Source organism: Diceros bicornis, chromosome X (assembly GCF_020826845.1).
Source record: "Diceros bicornis minor isolate mBicDic1 chromosome X, mDicBic1.mat.cur, whole genome shotgun sequence".
Classification (NCBI taxonomy): Eukaryota; Metazoa; Chordata; class Mammalia; order Perissodactyla; family Rhinocerotidae; genus Diceros; species Diceros bicornis.
Window position 1 is genome coordinate 1,496,871 of NC_080781.1, and position 18,402 is coordinate 1,515,272.

The 18,402-nt window shown below is 45.2% G+C and overlaps 1 protein-coding gene across 3 annotated transcripts in view; it reads right to left on the reverse strand.

Annotated features, from left to right (window-relative positions):
• DHRSX (dehydrogenase/reductase X-linked) overlaps positions 1 to 18,402 on the reverse strand; it is a 166,148-nt gene that overhangs the window by 13,329 nt on the left and 134,417 nt on the right. For all 3 annotated transcript variants that reach the window (XM_058535365.1, XM_058535366.1, XM_058535367.1), the window contains exon 6: positions 8,976 to 9,183. In XM_058535365.1, coding sequence (XP_058391348.1) covers positions 8,976 to 9,183 — 208 coding nt within the window. The remainder of the gene's footprint in view (positions 1 to 8,975; positions 9,184 to 18,402) is intronic.

Genomic DNA, 18,402 nt, shown 5'->3' on the forward strand with positions numbered 1-18,402 from the left:
ATCTGAGCTGTCTTCCAGCACATTCCCCGAAGGATGAAGTATGTATCCTGGGTGCCACGTGCCGGGAAATGAGAGTCGGCTTCTGCACAGACAAGAAGGGGCTCTAAACAATGCCCCCTCTGGCATAAATAACATATCCCCTTTCATTTACACCTTTAAAATAATAATAATAATCCTTACAGACTTGGAAGGGGACAGATGTCTAAAATGTGAACCAAAACCCAAGAACGGAATGTGCTGGTTTCATCAGAGGCAGCAGAGTCTTTGCAGACCCAGATGCCTGCTGGGGGCCAGGGGGAGAGAGCTCAGCGTCTTTATAAAGTTTTTCTCTGCATGAAGCCACTCTCGAGTCTTGGGGACTGTTGGAGCTGAAAGCAATGGAAGCCATTTCAATGCAATTCAGTACAAAAAATGTGTATTAAGTGCTCACCCACATTTTGCTGGCTCTCAGGGCCAAGGAAGATAATTTTGCAAATAGCCCTTGCCACCCGGGAGCTTACACTAGGCAGGGGCGGTGGGTCGATGTTTGGGCACAAATACATGAAAGAAATAAAATAATAAGCAAACTAAATGGAACATGGGATGGATTTTAAAGTGTGCTATAATAGAGCTGCAAGCAATGTACGAGTGTAGGGAAAAAATGAATGCCTTATAATTACATAATTACATAGGGCTTTACAGTTTTGGAAATGCTTTCACATATATTGTGTCAGCAATTTCCACAACAATCTTATGAGATATTATTATCCAGAATTAACAAATTACAAAAGTGAGGGGCATAGTAGAGGGGCGAGAGGAGATGGGAGGTGCTGCATGGAATTTGCCAGATCTTGGTTCTTCGGGAGACCCCAACCCTCTCCATCTTCCTCCTCAATCTGCCTCCATCCTATGGGCCCATCATCCATGCCCACGGCTTCATCTGTCATCTCCCTCTCTGCCTTCATCATTGAAATTGCAACGTCCATCTCTGCTCTCCTCTGAGCTGCAGACACACATTCGTGGCAGCCCAGTTGGCTTCTAGAAGAGGAAACCCTACTTACACATCTCAAGGTCAAGACACCTGGGCATTTCCCCATTCTCCCATCTCTTGGACAGGCACCCCCCCGCCCAATTTCCTGAGTCAGAAGCCCCCAACTATCCTTGAGTCTTTCTTCCTTCACTTCCCATAGTCAACAAGTCAAGATCTGTTGATTTTATCTCTGGACTAGTTTTCAAAACAATCTCCTCCTCTCCCTCTCTACCATGTCCAGCCCCACCTACACCACTGCAAAGGCCTCTAACCAGATCCCAGGTCCCCCTATGCCCTCCAGTCCATTGGACGCTCTGTAGGCTGGACGCGTCTGATCCTGTTACCTCATCGCTGATATTCCTCAACTGGGGTCCTGGGAGGGAGGCCAGCCTTAACGTCCTAAGGCTATCATTGCACATCACAGATGATAAGCTTGTCCCCTTGTACGTCTGGAATAGGGCTGGGACCAGCCACCCTTGGGAGAATTGAGACGAGGGTAACTCAGATCATTTCTGGGGTCTGGGGTTCAGATGGGGGACCCAGTTGGGAAAGCAGTGCTGAGCATTTGACCCATTTTCTGCATCACATATGGTCCCAGACTTGCTCATCTCCTTGGACCCTGGTCCAGCCTTCAACCTTCCTTCAAAGGCTCCATCCCTGGTGAAGCCTTTGCCTCCTGTCTCCCACACTAGGGCAGACCATAGCCACCACACTTCTCCTGTTAGCGCTTATTAAAATGGCGGAGAGACAAACTGAGTGATAACTAGTTGGGTTCTTGTTGTCCTGGTGCAATTATGGGAAGTGCCTGTCCTGACACCCCATTGAACTGTCTTGATGTGGGGAGGGTTGTGTGAGCCGTCATAATCTGAACTGCCATTATGTCCTGACTCCTTGCTCCGTGCCTCTTATGGAATCCCATCTGATTAATCTTCATGATACACCTGAAAGGTGGGTCTTATCAACCTACTTTACAGAGGAAGGAGCTGAAACCAATAAACTTGCCAAAGACACAAGATTATGGCTATGAGAGCTGAGACCCAAGGAAAGAGGGTGTACGGATTTTCTGTGGCTGCTCTGAGAAATGACCACAAACTTGCTGGCTTAAAACTACACAAATTTATCACGTGAACAATCTGAGAGGTCAAAAGTCCAGAATGAATGTCACTGGGCTAAAATCTAGATGTTGGCGGGGCTGTGTTCCTTCTGGAGGCTCCGGGTGAGAACCCATTTCTTTGCCTTTTCCAACTTTTAGAGGCCACTGCCTTCCCAGGCTTGTGGTCCCTTCCTCCATCTTCAAAGTCAGCAATCACATCACCTCTGCTTCTATTGTCACCTCTCCTTCCCTGCCTCTGACCCTCCCACTTCTCTCTTATAAAGACTCTTATGATGACATGGGGCTCACCTGGATCAGCCAGATCTCCTACCAGAGGTTTGATGCCAGGAAGGGTAGAGCCATGGGTGGTAGGTCCCTACAGCATGACAGAACATCAACGGAGGGTGTTGTCTCTTTTAAGATGCTGTTACAGCGTGCTTGAATGCCGATAAAGGATCCCGTGCAAAGGGGAAGCTCACGATACAGAGGTGGGAAGGAAGGACGGCTGGATGTCTGTCCTTCAACTGATTAATTAAACTTGCCGCCCTCTCGGCACGTCTATCAGAGAACCAATCATTCAAATGATCCACCTTCCCTGGACCAACAGACTGACTGGAATGCATGTTTAAGAGAACCGACAATCACTAGTCAGATATTTTATTGTGATGTGGGCACATTCTACATCGTGAATTTGACCATCTTCCATTAGAGACGTGATAAAGTGATTTTCAAAGATGCCTGGGCTTGTTTGATACGACTCCTGCACAAGATGCACCTAGCGTGGAGAATCGTGCTTTTTCCTGGTGCCCACTGATCTTGAGGCAACGGGAGAGGGAGCTGGGATGACATCCCAACGCAATGGCCACATGGCATGGGAGATGCACGTTTTCTCTGTCGGCGCTGCCTTCCATTTACGAAGCTACAAACGCTTCCTAGAGGTCTGAACAGCACGCACACCCTCTGAAAAGCTTAATCTACGCCAGCACTGAGCATGAAACAGCATAAACCAAATGGTCATGTTTTTTTGATGGGGCGTAGAATGGAGGTTTTAGAGTGATATAAAATAATGCCAGAACACAAAGACACGTAAGTCATACGGTCTCCCCCCAGGGACCAAGGGCACATCCTTGCAGACTATACGTGACGCATGCACACATTCATATAATAAATAATATGGATACACACAATTACTGTTACAAAGATGACATGGTAGCCTGATGCATTTTTACTTCATTTCCATTGAATATCCATCCACTACACAACTCTAAAGTTTCGTAATTTTCTCTCTTATGTGTAAAGGCACCATAACTCCAACAGTGCCCTGTGGTTATTTTTAATCCACATGTACAGATGGTGATGACAGAATTGAACAAATGATTCAGATGGTTAAAGTTTCACCTTCATTTCCGAATACTATAGAAACAGCAGTACATGTTCTCTGGGGATGCTCGAGTTATTCACAGCGATTCATGGTGGAATTGGAATTAGTCCACACAAGGGTTGAAGTTTGCTGCGGAAAGAACTTAAAACTTGAAATCCCTTTGCTTGAGGAATTGGAGAATAAAAGATGAGCTGACAAGAAAGCGAAGTGAAAAGTTGGGGAGTTCGTTAAGCTCTTCAAGGAGCCCTGGGGGCGGCTGATTTTCTTAGGGACTTTGAGATGGAAGCCAGAGAAAGTAAGGGAGGCTGACCCCAGGAAGACAGTGAGTAACCGTGCTCGTTCATTCTAAAACTTGATGAGAACAGACAATTATCCCAGGGAGAAAGCTGTCAAAATTGACTCCAGAAGAGTCTAAAAGCTCAACAAAGCAATGAGCGTTCAAGAAAATTTGAGAGCTGACTTAGCATTATTCTTCTGAAAATTCCCAAACCCAGAGTTTTCAAAGGCCAACCGTTTCAATTTTCAAAAGCAGATACTTTTCAAGATCATTAGACTATGCTGAAACATAGGAAGGAAAATAGAAAGAAAACCTTCTCAATTATCTCTCTCTTTTCTTCTACAAAGCATCAAAACTTGAGTATCGAAACGTCACAAAAACAGCACAGAAAGGGAATCTGCAGCTCGGGGATAAATATCTATCCAAAGCCCTCAATGAAGTGATGGGAAAACGGAAACCCACGGTGCATTACAGAAGGATGCTCACGACAGTAAGACTCCTTCTAGAAATTTGGGACCGTCTGTTCTAAGGAACATTCTGATCCAAGTTATCCAAATGAGGGAGTTAAAGGAAATAAAAATATAACCATCTCTCTGGATCAGAGCCAGCAAGTTTTTTGTGTAAAGGGCCAGATAATAAATATTTTTGGCTTTGGGGGCCATCTGTTCTCTGTTGTAATGACTCAACTCTGCCATTGCAACGTGGAAACCACCGTGGACAACACGTAAATGATTGGGCGTGTGTGCCAATAAAACTTTATTTACAAAAACATGTGGCCTGCCCGTGGACCAGAGTTTGCCTAACCCTGCTCTCAGAAGCAAAATGTTTTTTGTAAAATTGGACATGAATAGTTCATTTAAAAAAATAAATAAAACAGGAACAACATACAGCATAGTGCATAATAAAGCAAAATATACAAATGATAATATATATAAGTATCCAAATAAAGAAATAGTAGATGTTTTCCCAACAAAATAAATAAGATCTTAGGGCCACCTACAGGATCTATTATTTAATTGTCTATAGAGTGGATAAGAAAGTTTTCAAGAGAAGCATATATATTAGAATGAAGGAGGCAATATGATCAGTATTTGCAGATTAAATAGTCACATGGCTTAAGAAATTAGAGGCTGAAACTCTATTAGAAATAACAAGATGTCAGTGATGGAACTGATCAAGATGCAAAGCATCAGGGATTCCCAGGACTCGGAATGTGGATTGGCAAAACGGTCCTGGAAAACCAGAAGGAATTCTCCAGAAAATGTGGACACGTGTGAACCTTATAGCCTTAAAATGCACTGCCTGCTATGTTCTCTAGAGAAACTGGCGCAGGAGTGGACGTGGAGATGTGCAGAGGAACCTTCACACCAACGCTGCTGGTGACAGCAAAGAAATGGAAACAGCCCAACTGTTTCTGAATCCGGAGAATGGATCTAAACCGTGTTGTATACGCACATGGAAGACTTTACAGGGAAGGAAAGGAATAACCTACTTCTACACGCGTCAACGTGGACAGACTACAAACATTTAATACTGAATGTGGTGGGTCAAACTGTGTCCCCCAAAAGATATGTTGAAGTTCTGATCCCTGGAACCTGGGAACGGGACCTTACTTGGAAACAGGGTCTTTGCAGATGTGATTGAGTGAAGGATGGAGATGAGGGCGTCCTGGAGGAGGTGGCCCTAAATCCAATGACAGTGTCCTCATCAGAGACAGAAGAGGAAAGACACAGACACGGAGGAGAAGCCACGTGGAGATGGAGGCAGAGATGGAGGGAGGCGGCCACCAGCCCAGGGACGCCTGGAGCCCCAGAAGCTGGAAGAGGCAGGAAGGACCCTCCCCTGGAGCCTCTGGAGGGAGCGCGGCCCTGCGACCCCTTCATCTCAGACCTCTGGTCTCCAGGACTGGAGGAGGGTGGATTCCTGTGGTTTTAAGCCCCCCAGCGTGGGGCCACTTGTTACGACAGCCCCAGTTAACTAAATGACCGAGCAAAGAAAGCAAATCACAGATATTATTCTACTTACATGAGGATCAGAAAATGCAAAATTAAATTTCAGAGACACACTCATGTGAGACATTTATAACCAGAAACAAGAGAATATTTAACACCACGTCTAGGTAAGAGCTTACCTACTAGACGAGGGAGGAAGGTGCATTTGGGGAAAAGCATGGACACGTTCTGGTGTTGGAATTATGTGTGTGCTCATTTTATTACTGACTTTCAAATATTTTATTTATTTTGTTGTCTGCATAGTTTGCAATTTTTTTAATCCTACTCACAACAGAAACAAACATTACAACTTCATAAAATCATGAGGATTAATGCCATAGGAAATGTATGGGCATTTATTGAGAATTAATAAAACACTTCTGAAAAGCATTAAGATTCTGGTTGCCAACTCTGACGTGGTGGGGTTTTTCTCCATTCCATGCAATTCTCTGACAGCAGCTGGGTGTCCTACAATCGCACTCAGTCCTGACACTGTCTACCTGGAGATGGTGTCAGAGCCCACAGGTGAAGGCCTCCATCCCACAAGACTATCCTCGACTTCAGGTGCCCAGGCTGTCACCTGTGCTTCTGATCCACCAAGTTCCCACGACTCTCTCCTTGGGTTCGATTAATTTGCTAGAACAGCTCACAGAAGTCAGAGAAACATCTTACTTACTAGAGCCCCGGTTTGTTATAAAAGGATGTACCTCAGGAACAGCCAGACAGAAGAGATGCACAGGGAAAGGGTATGGAGATTCCACGCTCTCCCCAGATGCCACTTCCCTCAAATCTCCATGTGTTTACCCACTCGGAAGCTCTCCAAATCCCCTCCTTTCCGGTTTTTCTAGAGTCTCCGTTACATAGGCATGATTGATGAAATTATTGGCCATTGGTGACGAAACACAGTCTCCATCCCTCTCCACTCCGGGAGGTCAGGGGGATGGGACTAAAAGTTCCAGCCCTCTAATCACAGGGTTCGTTCCCCTGGCAACCAGCCCCCATCCACAGGGACGTTCCAAAGTCTCCTCATTAACACAACAAAGACGCCTTTATCACTGTGATCACTTAGGAAATTCCAAAGGTTTTAGGAGCTCTGTGCCAGGAACAGGGAGGAAGACCAAACACATATTTCTTATTATAAGTCACACTATCACAAGCTCCGAGAAAGATGTGAGCGACAGGAGAGACACCCGAGTCTCAGACAGGAACAGCTCTGTCTGAAATCTCAACACTCCCTAAATGAACTCAAACTCCCCCAAATTAATTTTTGTTCTGATGGTTATACTAGCTGGGAAAAGATGACAACAACCCAAATGTACAAAAGAAGAGAGATTGGATCAATAAATGGGTGTCTCCTCATCACAGATCGTGTTTTCTTCAATTTGCAAATCACATAAAGGTGGTCGGGGGAAAATAGTCACGTCCAAGGGTCAGGAAAGCTAAGGAAACTAAGAGGGATGGGGAGGGCACTGCTGGAGATGAGTGGTGACTTCAGAACAGACGGAAGCATACGTAGGTACATAGAAAACAGCTACCGTTGTCTGTGGGGTCAGCAGAGAAGGATGGGGTCTTGGGCACACACACGGGTCCAAGTCTGAACAAGGGACCAGTTTGAACAATAGCAGCCGTATTCGTCACTATGCAAACGTCATCCAGATTGAGAATCTGGTCGTAACAAGTAAAAACAATCCAGGGATTAATTTCTAAACAGGACACTAGCCCTGAAACCAGGAAAGTTAAACCACAAAAGGAAACAACCCCTTTAAGAACACGACGCAATAACAATGTAACTCCCTTAACTCCCTGTTGGCATAAAGTATCCGCTCTAAGAACATAAGTCGAAATGTGAAACATGAGACAAATGGTGACTATCTGTAATAGACAGACCGTTTTCTGAATCAGCATCTCCCCCGGTGGAGAAACGGCCAGAGGACGTGACCAAGTAATTCACACAGAAGTCACATTCATAAAGGGAAGTCGAATTTTACATGTCACTGCAGAGGGGACTCAGAGATTCAGGAGGAGTCGAGGTTTTGACGCGGTGAAAGGATCTCGTGATGATGGAGGTGTAATTAGAGCTGGAGGAGGCCAGAGGCTGGCGCCCGGTGGTTGCATTTGTTAATTATTATTTGTCAGAATCTAGGTTTCTTTGGTGGCCAAAAGGCTGAGCCAAGGAGAACTCAGAGGTGGAGTGTTCATTGCAATCACTGTCATTTATCGAATGCATCCTCCCTTCCGGGGCTGGCACTCATCGTTTCTAATCTTTGAGACCCCGCTGTGGGGAAGAAATTAATATTGTCCACTGGCCAAGACTGTGGAAGCCGGAGGATCTGCCCGCGTCCCACGGCTAGATCGGCTCTCCTCACAGAAAGACGGCCAGAGGAAAGACACACGTCCTTCTTACAAGAAGCAAGATTACTGTCGGATAAATGCACAATTGTACTGGTAATGAAAAACAATGCAAATTTAAATGCGACCGCATAGGGTCTACGCACAAAATATAAAAATATCAGTGGAAACGTGCTGGGGAATTCGGAATAGCAGATTTTACATGTGCATATCCTCTGGATGAACAATCTCCTTTTTAAGAATTTATCCTAAGGAAGTAATCACAGACACGCCACATCTCCAGAGGCCCCGTGCCATCCTGGGCAGGTGACTTCGTCCCTGTGTCTTCACTGGTCACATCTAAGATAATGACAACCATGGTGTTTATGAACCACATTGGGTTACCTGGGGATTAAATGCATATAAAGGACTTTTTTTTTAGCCTGTGTCTTAGAGGAAGATGGACCAGATGTTAATTTTTGTTATAATTATTGCGTTTAATGGGAAAAACGGACAACCACCTAAATGCACCTAAAAGGAGGTTAGATAAAGAAACAGATACACCCCCATCATACACCATTTGGTTTCACCCCATTTGGGCACACACAAATGAAGAAGGATGAACACCCAAAGCAGACACACCAGGTATCTTGAACAGGTGTGGTTCCAGGTGGTTTGTAATTCCAGCAACTACGTGAATGCACATGAGGACCCTTAGTCAGTTAGCATCTTATCTCGGCTATGAGGGGTGCTGGGATGTTCACACCTCTGAGTGTGGACATAAGAAGTCCATCTTCCTTGATGGTTACTGCACCCAACTCCGTGTAAGTGGCCGTCCCCCCGTGTGGCCGAGGATCGCACCATCGGCATCGACAAGGGAACAGTCAGAGACTCACCTTGAAGAACCACCAGCCAAACAGCTTCTTGAGCAGACGTGTGCCCCAGAAGATGTGTCTGTAGAGGTCCGTGTTGACCACCCCGGGGTCCACCACGTTGGCGGTGACGTGGCTGCCCTGGGCCGCCAGCAGCCCCTGGAGGTGGTAGGTGAACAGGACGAGGGCCAGCTTGCTCTGGGCGTAGGCTCCGTGCGGGGAGTACCACCTGCTGCAGAAGCGAAGGAGGAGACGGTGACAGAGCCGGTTACGTCCACGCCCAGATTTCCCACCCTGCCCCTCGCCCTGTCCATTCTCAGCCACCTCTCAATCACCCATGGGGAATCTGGTGGTTTCTCTACGTGTGGGGATTTTTCGAGCTTATTTTTTATTGCGGATGTGTGGCTTAATTGCTCTGGTGTTGTGTAGGGTCTGCCATTAAGCTTTTGATGGAAGGGGCACCCATTTCAGAAGACATCCATCTCTAATAAGCATAGTAGCAGCTGCAGGACACGCTGCCAGCAAAACCACTCGGGGAGGAAGGAGGCTGCCCCCACCCATGGAAGGCCCTCTTTCGGAACCCCCTGGGGGACCTGGGGAACGGAGGGACCCCCATTCCCCATCCCACACCCTCACTCCGGCTCTTAAGCTTTCAACGACCTAATAAAGAGGGAATCTGTGAAACCCTAGACACCCTACTGTCAACCCTAATAAAGGCAGAGCCCCCGGTTCATATTCCCTCCCTCTCTCTCTGAAACCACAGCCTCCCTGTGTGGCCCTTAGGTGTGCAGGGTAGGTTCTGTGAGTGATAAATCTGATTTCTCAAAGTGCCTGGCTGGATTTTGCACAGGTGTATCTTGCGATCATAATAAGACCCATAAGGGCGGGTCCAGCCACAACACTGGCCCCTGTGGGCTCGCTACAGTCAGACAGCCGGGCGCGTGCCTCGGGCGTTGATAACTATAGCAACACTATCTACAGGCTGGGATCCTCACAACCACGGGCTGCCAAAGCAGAGCACGTGAACTTAACCACTACTTAACCACTGGGCCGGCTGCCTTCTCCTTGTCAGTTTTTGCTGCCTACACCTCAAGATGATTTTCTTGGGTGCACACACATTGAAAATGGGGATGCCTTCGTGGTCAAACGCAGCCTTTGTCATTTGGGAGTTGTCACTGTCTTCATCCCAATGGTTCTTTTTTCCTTCAAGTTATTGTTATCTGATATTAATACAGCTTTCTTTTGGTTTGATGTGGTCAATATTCTGTTACCCTTAGACTTGAGTGGTGTCTCAAGTTATTTTCTCATTTCTGTAAATGCATTTTCTCACACATGTAATTCACCCTATTGAGAGTTTAACACATGCAATGATTAAAAGAAAGAAATCGTACAGTCATCACATTAGATGCAGAGAAACCACTCATTGAAATTCAACACTTCGTATCGGCAAGGCTTTTACTAAATAAGAAGTAAAAAATCGACATAAGCGAACTAAACTTTGTCCGAATGATTTGGAAAGTGAAACAAAGAAATGTTACCAAGAAAAGCACGTAAAAGAAAAAAGGACGGTAAAAGGAGAAGGAAACTACTTAAATATAGACAATAGTATAAGTAGAAATGATATATATTACTGAGAGAGAAAGCCTGCTACTGGTTCTCTAATCGTCTCCCCTGTAACATTTCCATGATACACTGTGAGATTTCCAGATGAGAGGTGGAACATAAAGATGTATACAGACCAGACCACAAAACTGTAAAAAATTCATACAGTACATGCCCCGTACGCTAACATATGTTTTTGATAAAATAAATGAATGAAAGCGATGATAGGTGCTTATTTTCCTATAACACTGGTAAAATTCAAAGAAATCATCATTTCCGATGCTGAAGAATGTGGGGAAGTTGTCCAGACACGAAACGGAAGACCATCTGCCTGGGGAGCCAACTACTGTATCTTCCTGATGGGCATCTAGACGACACGTATCTACAGCTTTAAAACTCTGTCTCTTTGAACTTAGTAACTTCAGTGTTTGAAATGTATCCTAAGAAAACAATAACAATTTGTTATTGTTACATTACATATTATTATTACATTATTGTTACATTAGAACTAATAACATTGTAACTAATATTGTTATACCAATATTAATTGTATTATACACAAATTGTTATAACAATAACCATAATATAGCTAATTGTTATAACAATAACAAAATTAATGTTATTGTTAATGAGCAAGAAAAATTGTAAATGGTTTAACATCAAAATTAGATATACTGAGTAAACGACTGAACACGGACAAAACACCCATTTTACATGATGTCTGCAGAATTTATGGTTTAGCTGCTGTCATTTCTGATGGTTTCAATGTTTTCCTTTATCCAAGCAGAGGACACTCTCTCTGTCTTAAAAGCTCTGGATGTGGGTCAGCCAGGTCCTTAATGGAAGAGACAGGAACAGAAAGTCAAACGTTTCTGAGATATTAGGGACGGGCGATTCTTTCTGTCCGCATTTAACCCGAAGGGGAAAACAGAGCCGAGAGCCCAGCTCTGGGAGCTTGGGGCAAATGAAACCCCTGCCTGAGGTTGAGATACTTTGTTTTTGAAGGTTATTTGGTTTTTTATTTTTAAACAGTGAAGTATGCAGTTAAGTTTCACAGTAAATAGACACAAACCAAAATCTGAGCTGATGAGAACATTAAGGGTCTGATGCTTATAGCTTTATAATGTGCTGTTAAGATGATTATATTTTTTAATAGGATTTATTTTTTAGAGCAGTTTTAGGTTCAGGGCGAAATGGAGCGGACGGTACAGAGATTTTCCATTTACCCCCGTCCCCACCCGTGCACAGCCTCCCCCATTATCAACATCCCCCACCAGATGGTGCATTTGTTACGAAGGATGAATCTACATTGACACGTCATTGTCACCCAGAGTCCCTAGTTTACACTGTGGTTCACTCTTGGTGTTGTACATCCTATGGGTTTGGACAAATGTATAATGACGTGTATCCATCATCATAATATCACACACAGTATTTTCACTGCCCTAAAAATCCTCTGTGCTCTGTCTATTTGTCTCCCCTCCCCATACCCCCAGCAACCACTATCTTTTTACTGTCTCTATAGTTTTGCCTTTTCAGAGTGTCATAGAGTGGGAATCATACAGTATGTAGCCTTCTCAGATTGGCTTCTTTTACTTAGCAATATGCATTTAAGATTCCTCCATATCTTTTCATGGCGTGATAGCTCATTTCTTTTTAGTGCTGAATACTATGCCATTGTCTGGATGCACCACAGTTTATTTATCCATTCACTGAAGAACATCTCGGTTGATTCCAAGTTTTGGCAATTATGAATAAAGCTGCTATAAACATCCGTGTGCAGGTTTTTGTGTGCACATAAGATTTCAACTCCTTTGGGTAAATACCAAGGAATGTGATTGCTGGATCGTATGGTGAGAGTATGTTTAGTTTTGTAAGAAACGACCAAACTGTCTTGCAAAGTGGCTGCACCGTTCTGCATTGCCACCAGCAACGAATGAGAGTTCCTGTTGCTGCAAATCCTGGCCAGCGTTGGGTGTTGTCAGTGTCCCAGATTTTGGCCATCCTAATAGGTGTGCAGTGGCATCTGAGTGCTGTTTTAATTTGCATTTCCCTGACGGCATGGGAGGAGCATCTTTTCATACACTCATCTCACCAGGGAGATTTCCTGACAACTCTCATGCCATTTTCAAAAGTGCACACGTGGACGAGTGCCTGTTAATGGGCGATGACCACATCAACCCGCCCAGGGACTCGGTCCCACCTCCTAACCTCCTACGGTCCCTTCTTCCTCATCGACGCACCCTGTGGGGCGGCTGTCACACACCCACTTGTCAAGAGAGTCCACATGCAGAGTCTGAGGATTGGCCTGGGGTCCATCCAGTTTGTGCTGGAAGATAAACCCCAGGTCCTCTGTCTTACAGATGAGTGGGGACAGGGCAGCAAAGGATGACACCAGAGGAGCCGGCCATGCAGCGTTGGCCAAAAGAATTCCCAAAATGCCTTTTTTTTTGGAGGGAGGAATTAAAACAAAGATTTAGGGCAGTGCTGAGCTCAAAGTCCCTGCCCTGATCCAAGACAAGCCGAAACTCCCTGATTATTGTCAAGATACTTATTTTTGGCAAATTCTCCTGTCTCCTCCCTGCGGGGGAGAGAAGGCTCCAGGAAACAGGGAGTTATTAAGTGGAGGGAGGTAAAGCCTGAGATTTCCTCTTGGCACTGGGCCATTTAAACATCATGTACCAGCGTCTCATCCTGAACTACCAGGGTCGTTAGGGAGGGAACAGAAATGGTGACTTTAAAAAGAAGAGAGTGAACCATAAATATGCGGATTTCTCAACGACAAATTGATGAGCTATAGAATTCTGGTTTTATACGGCAGCATGGAGAAGACGGAACAGTCTTCTGTGCATGTGACTGTGCAATTTATAATATCTTGGGTCATTAAGTAATTTCAGGAGAGGCTCCCTCGTGGATTTAAGGAGAAACAAGCGTCCACAGAGGAAATGGAAAAGAATCAAAGCAAATAAACCAGAAGAGATGTTTCCCCATTAAGGCTCACAAGGAAAACCCCAAGGACTGGTGGAAGCAGTTGGGGTTGAAACAATAAAGACATTGTTGCAATATTAACGGAAAGAAGGCGGCAGAAGGAGAGACTCAATCTGCAAACTAATGCAGGGGTAAAAGAAACTCATGAAATGTCTACATGGCTTGATTCTAAATATGGAATTTTTAATAAGTGGCTTTTGCACTGAGTGGTGTCAAAAGAACTGAACTCATAAAAATATATCTTTATTTTCAATAAATAATAATTTATTGACGTAACTACTTCAAGAATAATTCGAAGCTCAATCCGAAACAAAAGCAGAGAGAGTAATGTGACAGTCTTTTGTAGGGTAGGGAAATCTTTTTCCTCTACACTCTCATATTTGTGACTGGGGCCTGCAGATTAAACTGATGAACGACAGATTAATAAGAGAAATATACACAGATTTCATTTTTTAATTTTACACGTATAGCGGGCTTCCTAGGAAGGAAGTTAAAACCCCAAAGAGATAATTAGACTCAGGGGCTTATACGCCATTTAAGAAAGGTTGCTAAATTGTAAAGATATGGAGAGAGAAAAGAATGGGGGTGGTGGGCTTCTAGAGGGAGTAAATTGTGAAAAGGTAAATATATAGATGGGAAATTCCAAACAGTTATTGATTAAAAACCTAGGACCACATTACTTAGAGAGTGGAAACCCTGTCCTAAATTGCAACAGAGTTGCTTTCTGGCAGGAAGAGGACACTGGGTATTTTGACGCCTGCATTTTATGTAAACAGTATGTGGTGTTTCCGGGACTGAGGGTTTTGCTTGGTCTGGGTCTGGCCTTGCTCTGACGGCCCATCTAACCACACTGCAGTCATCACACCGCTGCCTGCAAGCTACCTGAGGCCAGGTGCAGAGTGGACGCGGCCAGCGAGGGCCTCACTCTAAGCAAGACGCCAGGAATATAGTAGGTGATACAATCCAGCTGAGCAAATGAGTTTTTCAGGTTCTCGTCAAAGAAAAATTACTGTTGCCTATGAGAGTAAAGACACAGCCACATATTTCCATCTAGAAAAATATTTATGTAAGGCTTACATTTTAATAGAGCGTGTAGGTAAGGAAAAATCTTTTTCCCTCTATCCTCTTAGGTTCTGTACCTGAGGCCTGTAAACCAAACTGATAGAAGACAGATTAACAAGAGAAAATTGAGTTTTAATTAGTATATACCCATGGGAGTTCAAAAAGAAAAATGTGGCTCAAAGAGGCAGCTAGATAATTGAGGCTTATATTCCTTCTTAGGCTCAACAAAGGAAAAGGAGTTTGGGGCTTCTGGGTGGGGCACACAAGTTATGAGAAGGTGAGGGGAGGAGGTGTGTAGCAAATAAGGGTCGTCTTGTTATATACATGATAGTTTCTCCAGTGATAAGAGTTGTCCCCAGGACTAGCTCTCTTCCTGGTATGAAGACACCTTTACAAATGGAAATTTCCTTTATAAATGCAAACTTTTTTTACAAAAGGGGAAATTTATACTTTATTTTTAGACAATTAGGGGGAAGGAAAGAGCTTTTGCTGCATCACTGGTTCTCAAGTGCCTTTAGCTCAAAATGATCCACACGCCCCAGAGGCACATTTTTGGGGGGGGTATGTTCTGATGCCCTTCGGTAGGATCAGATGTGTACCTCGGGAGAACTTTTTTAAAGACAATATTAATTTTCCCTGTATATAAAAGAAATACATATTGGTTGTAAAAAACTGTAAAAGTTCAAAGAAGAATTGAAAAGCAATGGTGATTCCACCTTCTTTCCCTCCAAGAAATGGCCATTGATAACACCATGAGAGTGAGTGTGTGTGTGTGTGTGAGTGTGTGTATCCAGCCCAACTTAGATGTGGCTTCTCCCATTGGCTTTGCACCATCTTGGTCACACACCGTATCAATCAATATGCTTTCTATTGGCTCCACTGATTATTTAACTAGTTCCACGCCAGTGGTCAAGACTCCTTCTCAGCAGAGCCGCCCAATACTGCACATTAATATCTCACAGAACAAATAAATCATCGCCCTCCTGTCCCAGAAAACCCGGGACCTTTTGTATTATTTCAGTTGTTCCAGTTGGAATAGGTTTACAGAATTCCCTCAATTATACCAGAAATTGTCTGTGCATGTGACTGTGCAATTTATAATATCTTGGGTCATTGAAAACATAATTTATCGGGCGTTCTTGTTGAATGAAAAACCAAATAAACATACGGTCCATGGAATTGGGATACTATTAAGGGTATTTGAGGTCCCCGTTTTCAGCTTATTATATAAAACATTATTCTTTTCTTGCCATTAGAGATCACGAAGCCCCAACCGATGTCGACACTTCATTGTAAGAAAGGGGTTATCATTGATTAGGTTGATGGATGCTCTGCTCTGCTCTGTGTGTGTCTCTGTGTGTGTGTGTGTGTGTGTGTGTGTGTGTGTGTATGTCTCATCGCTGAATTCCCACCGACCCAGCCCGGGAGACAGATTCCTCTTATGTGGATCAACAGGCAGGATTACACAATCTACCCACTCCCATGAGAAAAGGGTGCCCACTCGTATGCTCACTCCATATTAACAAGTTGCATTTGCTTCTCTTACATTTCAGTTCTGAGACGTGAATGTATAACCATAATTACAGAAACCCCATCTATGACCCACAAGCTAGGGTCCTATAGGTTTCTGGAAGCTCGTTGAGTCCCATAATGATGAGTCTTTCAGGGAACAAGTATGGCCGGTGTCCAACACATTTGCAAGTGAATCTCCAAATTGAAGTCTTCCTTTGACAACACAAATGATTGCACTGCATTCTGCCTTGGTTTCCCAGGTGTAATATTCCAGAGGATTATGGAAATGGGGCACCCACCAGGAGCTCAGAAAATGTGGTGAATTTTCTCACAATTCCGCGCAGGGAAGTCGACGGAGAAGCCCAGGACGTTGGTGGTCACGTGTGAATTCCAGCCTCGTCCACACACCTGAGAGTTGGTGATAAAAACATGGCGGGTGTGTTGGCTGTCTGCCACGTATCCCAGGACACAGACTTAGCAGGCTAAGCCTTTCGTGAAAGCCAAATCAACGTAGGGCAGCATATCCATCGCTCGATGTTACACAGCATTGATTCCACAGACAAGAATATAACGGGATGTGTGTGCTTACAAATAAAATAATGAATAATGGCTCCAAGGTTGAATGAGTCTTGGAAACTCAAACCAAATGGCTATTTTCATCATGCTTGTGACACCTCCATGATTATTGAGTCTCCAATGTAAGGGTAGAATAGAGGACTCCTTAAAAGATGGAGGATCTAGCACTTTGGGAAGGATGGATGGTGAGCATCATGTGGTGAATTGTTCCTCTACCAAGAAAAAAGATATGTTGAAGTCCTAACCCCCAGGAGCTCAGAAGACGACCTGACATGGAAATAGGGTCTTCACAGAGGTGATTGCGTTAAAATGAGGTCATTACGTGGGCTCTAATCCAAGGTGAGTGGTGCCCTTGTAAGAAGAGGAGACGAGGACACAGAGACAGGCGTGCACAGAGGGACGACCATGAGAGGGCACGGGGACAAGACGCTCATGTGAAGACGCAGGCACAGATGGGACGACGCGCCTACAGGCCAAGGAACGCGAAGGATGGCTGGCAGCCCCCAGAAGCTGGAAGACGGACATGGAGCAGATGCTCCCTCAGAGCTTCCAGAAGGAACCAGCCCTGCCCACACCTTGATCTTGGATTTCCAGCCTCCAGAACTGGGAGAAAATAAATTTCTGCTGTTGTAAGCGCCCCAGTTGGCGGAATTTGTTACGGCAGCCCCAGGAAACTCACACGGTGAGCAAGCGCTGCTCTCAGAAAGCAAAAGAAGCCCAGAATGCACCGTAAAAATGTGGACTTCCCTGGTGATGCTGATTTGGCCCACCAAAGAAGAGAGAAGATGGGAAGCCATGTAAATAAGCTGACTATTCCAGCTTCAGAGGACAAGCCCATAGGGGCAAGCTTCTTGGGGGGAGATGAACCCGTGAGGAGGGCACCCTTACCCTTTAGCAGGACACAGAGTAGGGGGCACTATGAATGTCCACACTGAGTCTTGCTCCCCAGCTGGACCTTTGGGGATGAGGCCAAGAGACCCAAGGACACTCATCGCTTTTACCCCAAGGAGCATCTTCGTTAGCGGCACAGCAAGTAGCCACGTCTTGGTCCAGCAGGTCCCGCTGCCTTTGCAACCACGAGCAGCCTCATCTGTTCCGATGAGACCCAGGACCGGGGCCTCGCCTGAGCCGAGGAGGGGGGACAGGACGACCCCATTTCCTTTTTCACCAGGGCATCCCAGTAGACAGCCCCCTGCCGCAAGGGCTGAGGGTCGAAGGACGGTCAGGATGAGGTGTTCCGAGGAGAGGTGCAAGGAGCTCCTCCCGTGAGGTCACCCGCAGGGCAGGACCAAAGCTGGAGGGGCTCTGAGAAGACCCATAGAGGACCCCTTTGGTTCTGAGGCGCCCGTGGGTACAGGAGGCTGGGCATGCAGACAAGTCAGGGTGCCAGGCACATAGTAGGCTGACCATCTCCTGGACACCACGGGGTGTCACTCACCACTGCCACCTACAGAACTCCTCCCCCACACCTGTGCCTGTTATTGTTAATTTTATGTCTCAACGTGGCGAGGCTCTGGTGCCCAATTCTTTGGTCAAACACTAGTCTAGATGTTGCTGTGTTTTTAAGAGGTGATTAACATTGAAGTCAGTAGACTAGGAGGAAAGCAGACGGCCCTCCATAGTGAGGGTGGGCCTCACCCAATCAGTTGAAGGCGTGAAGAGAAAAGATGCGGGTCCCCCCAGAAAGAAAGAATTTGGCTTCCAGACCGCA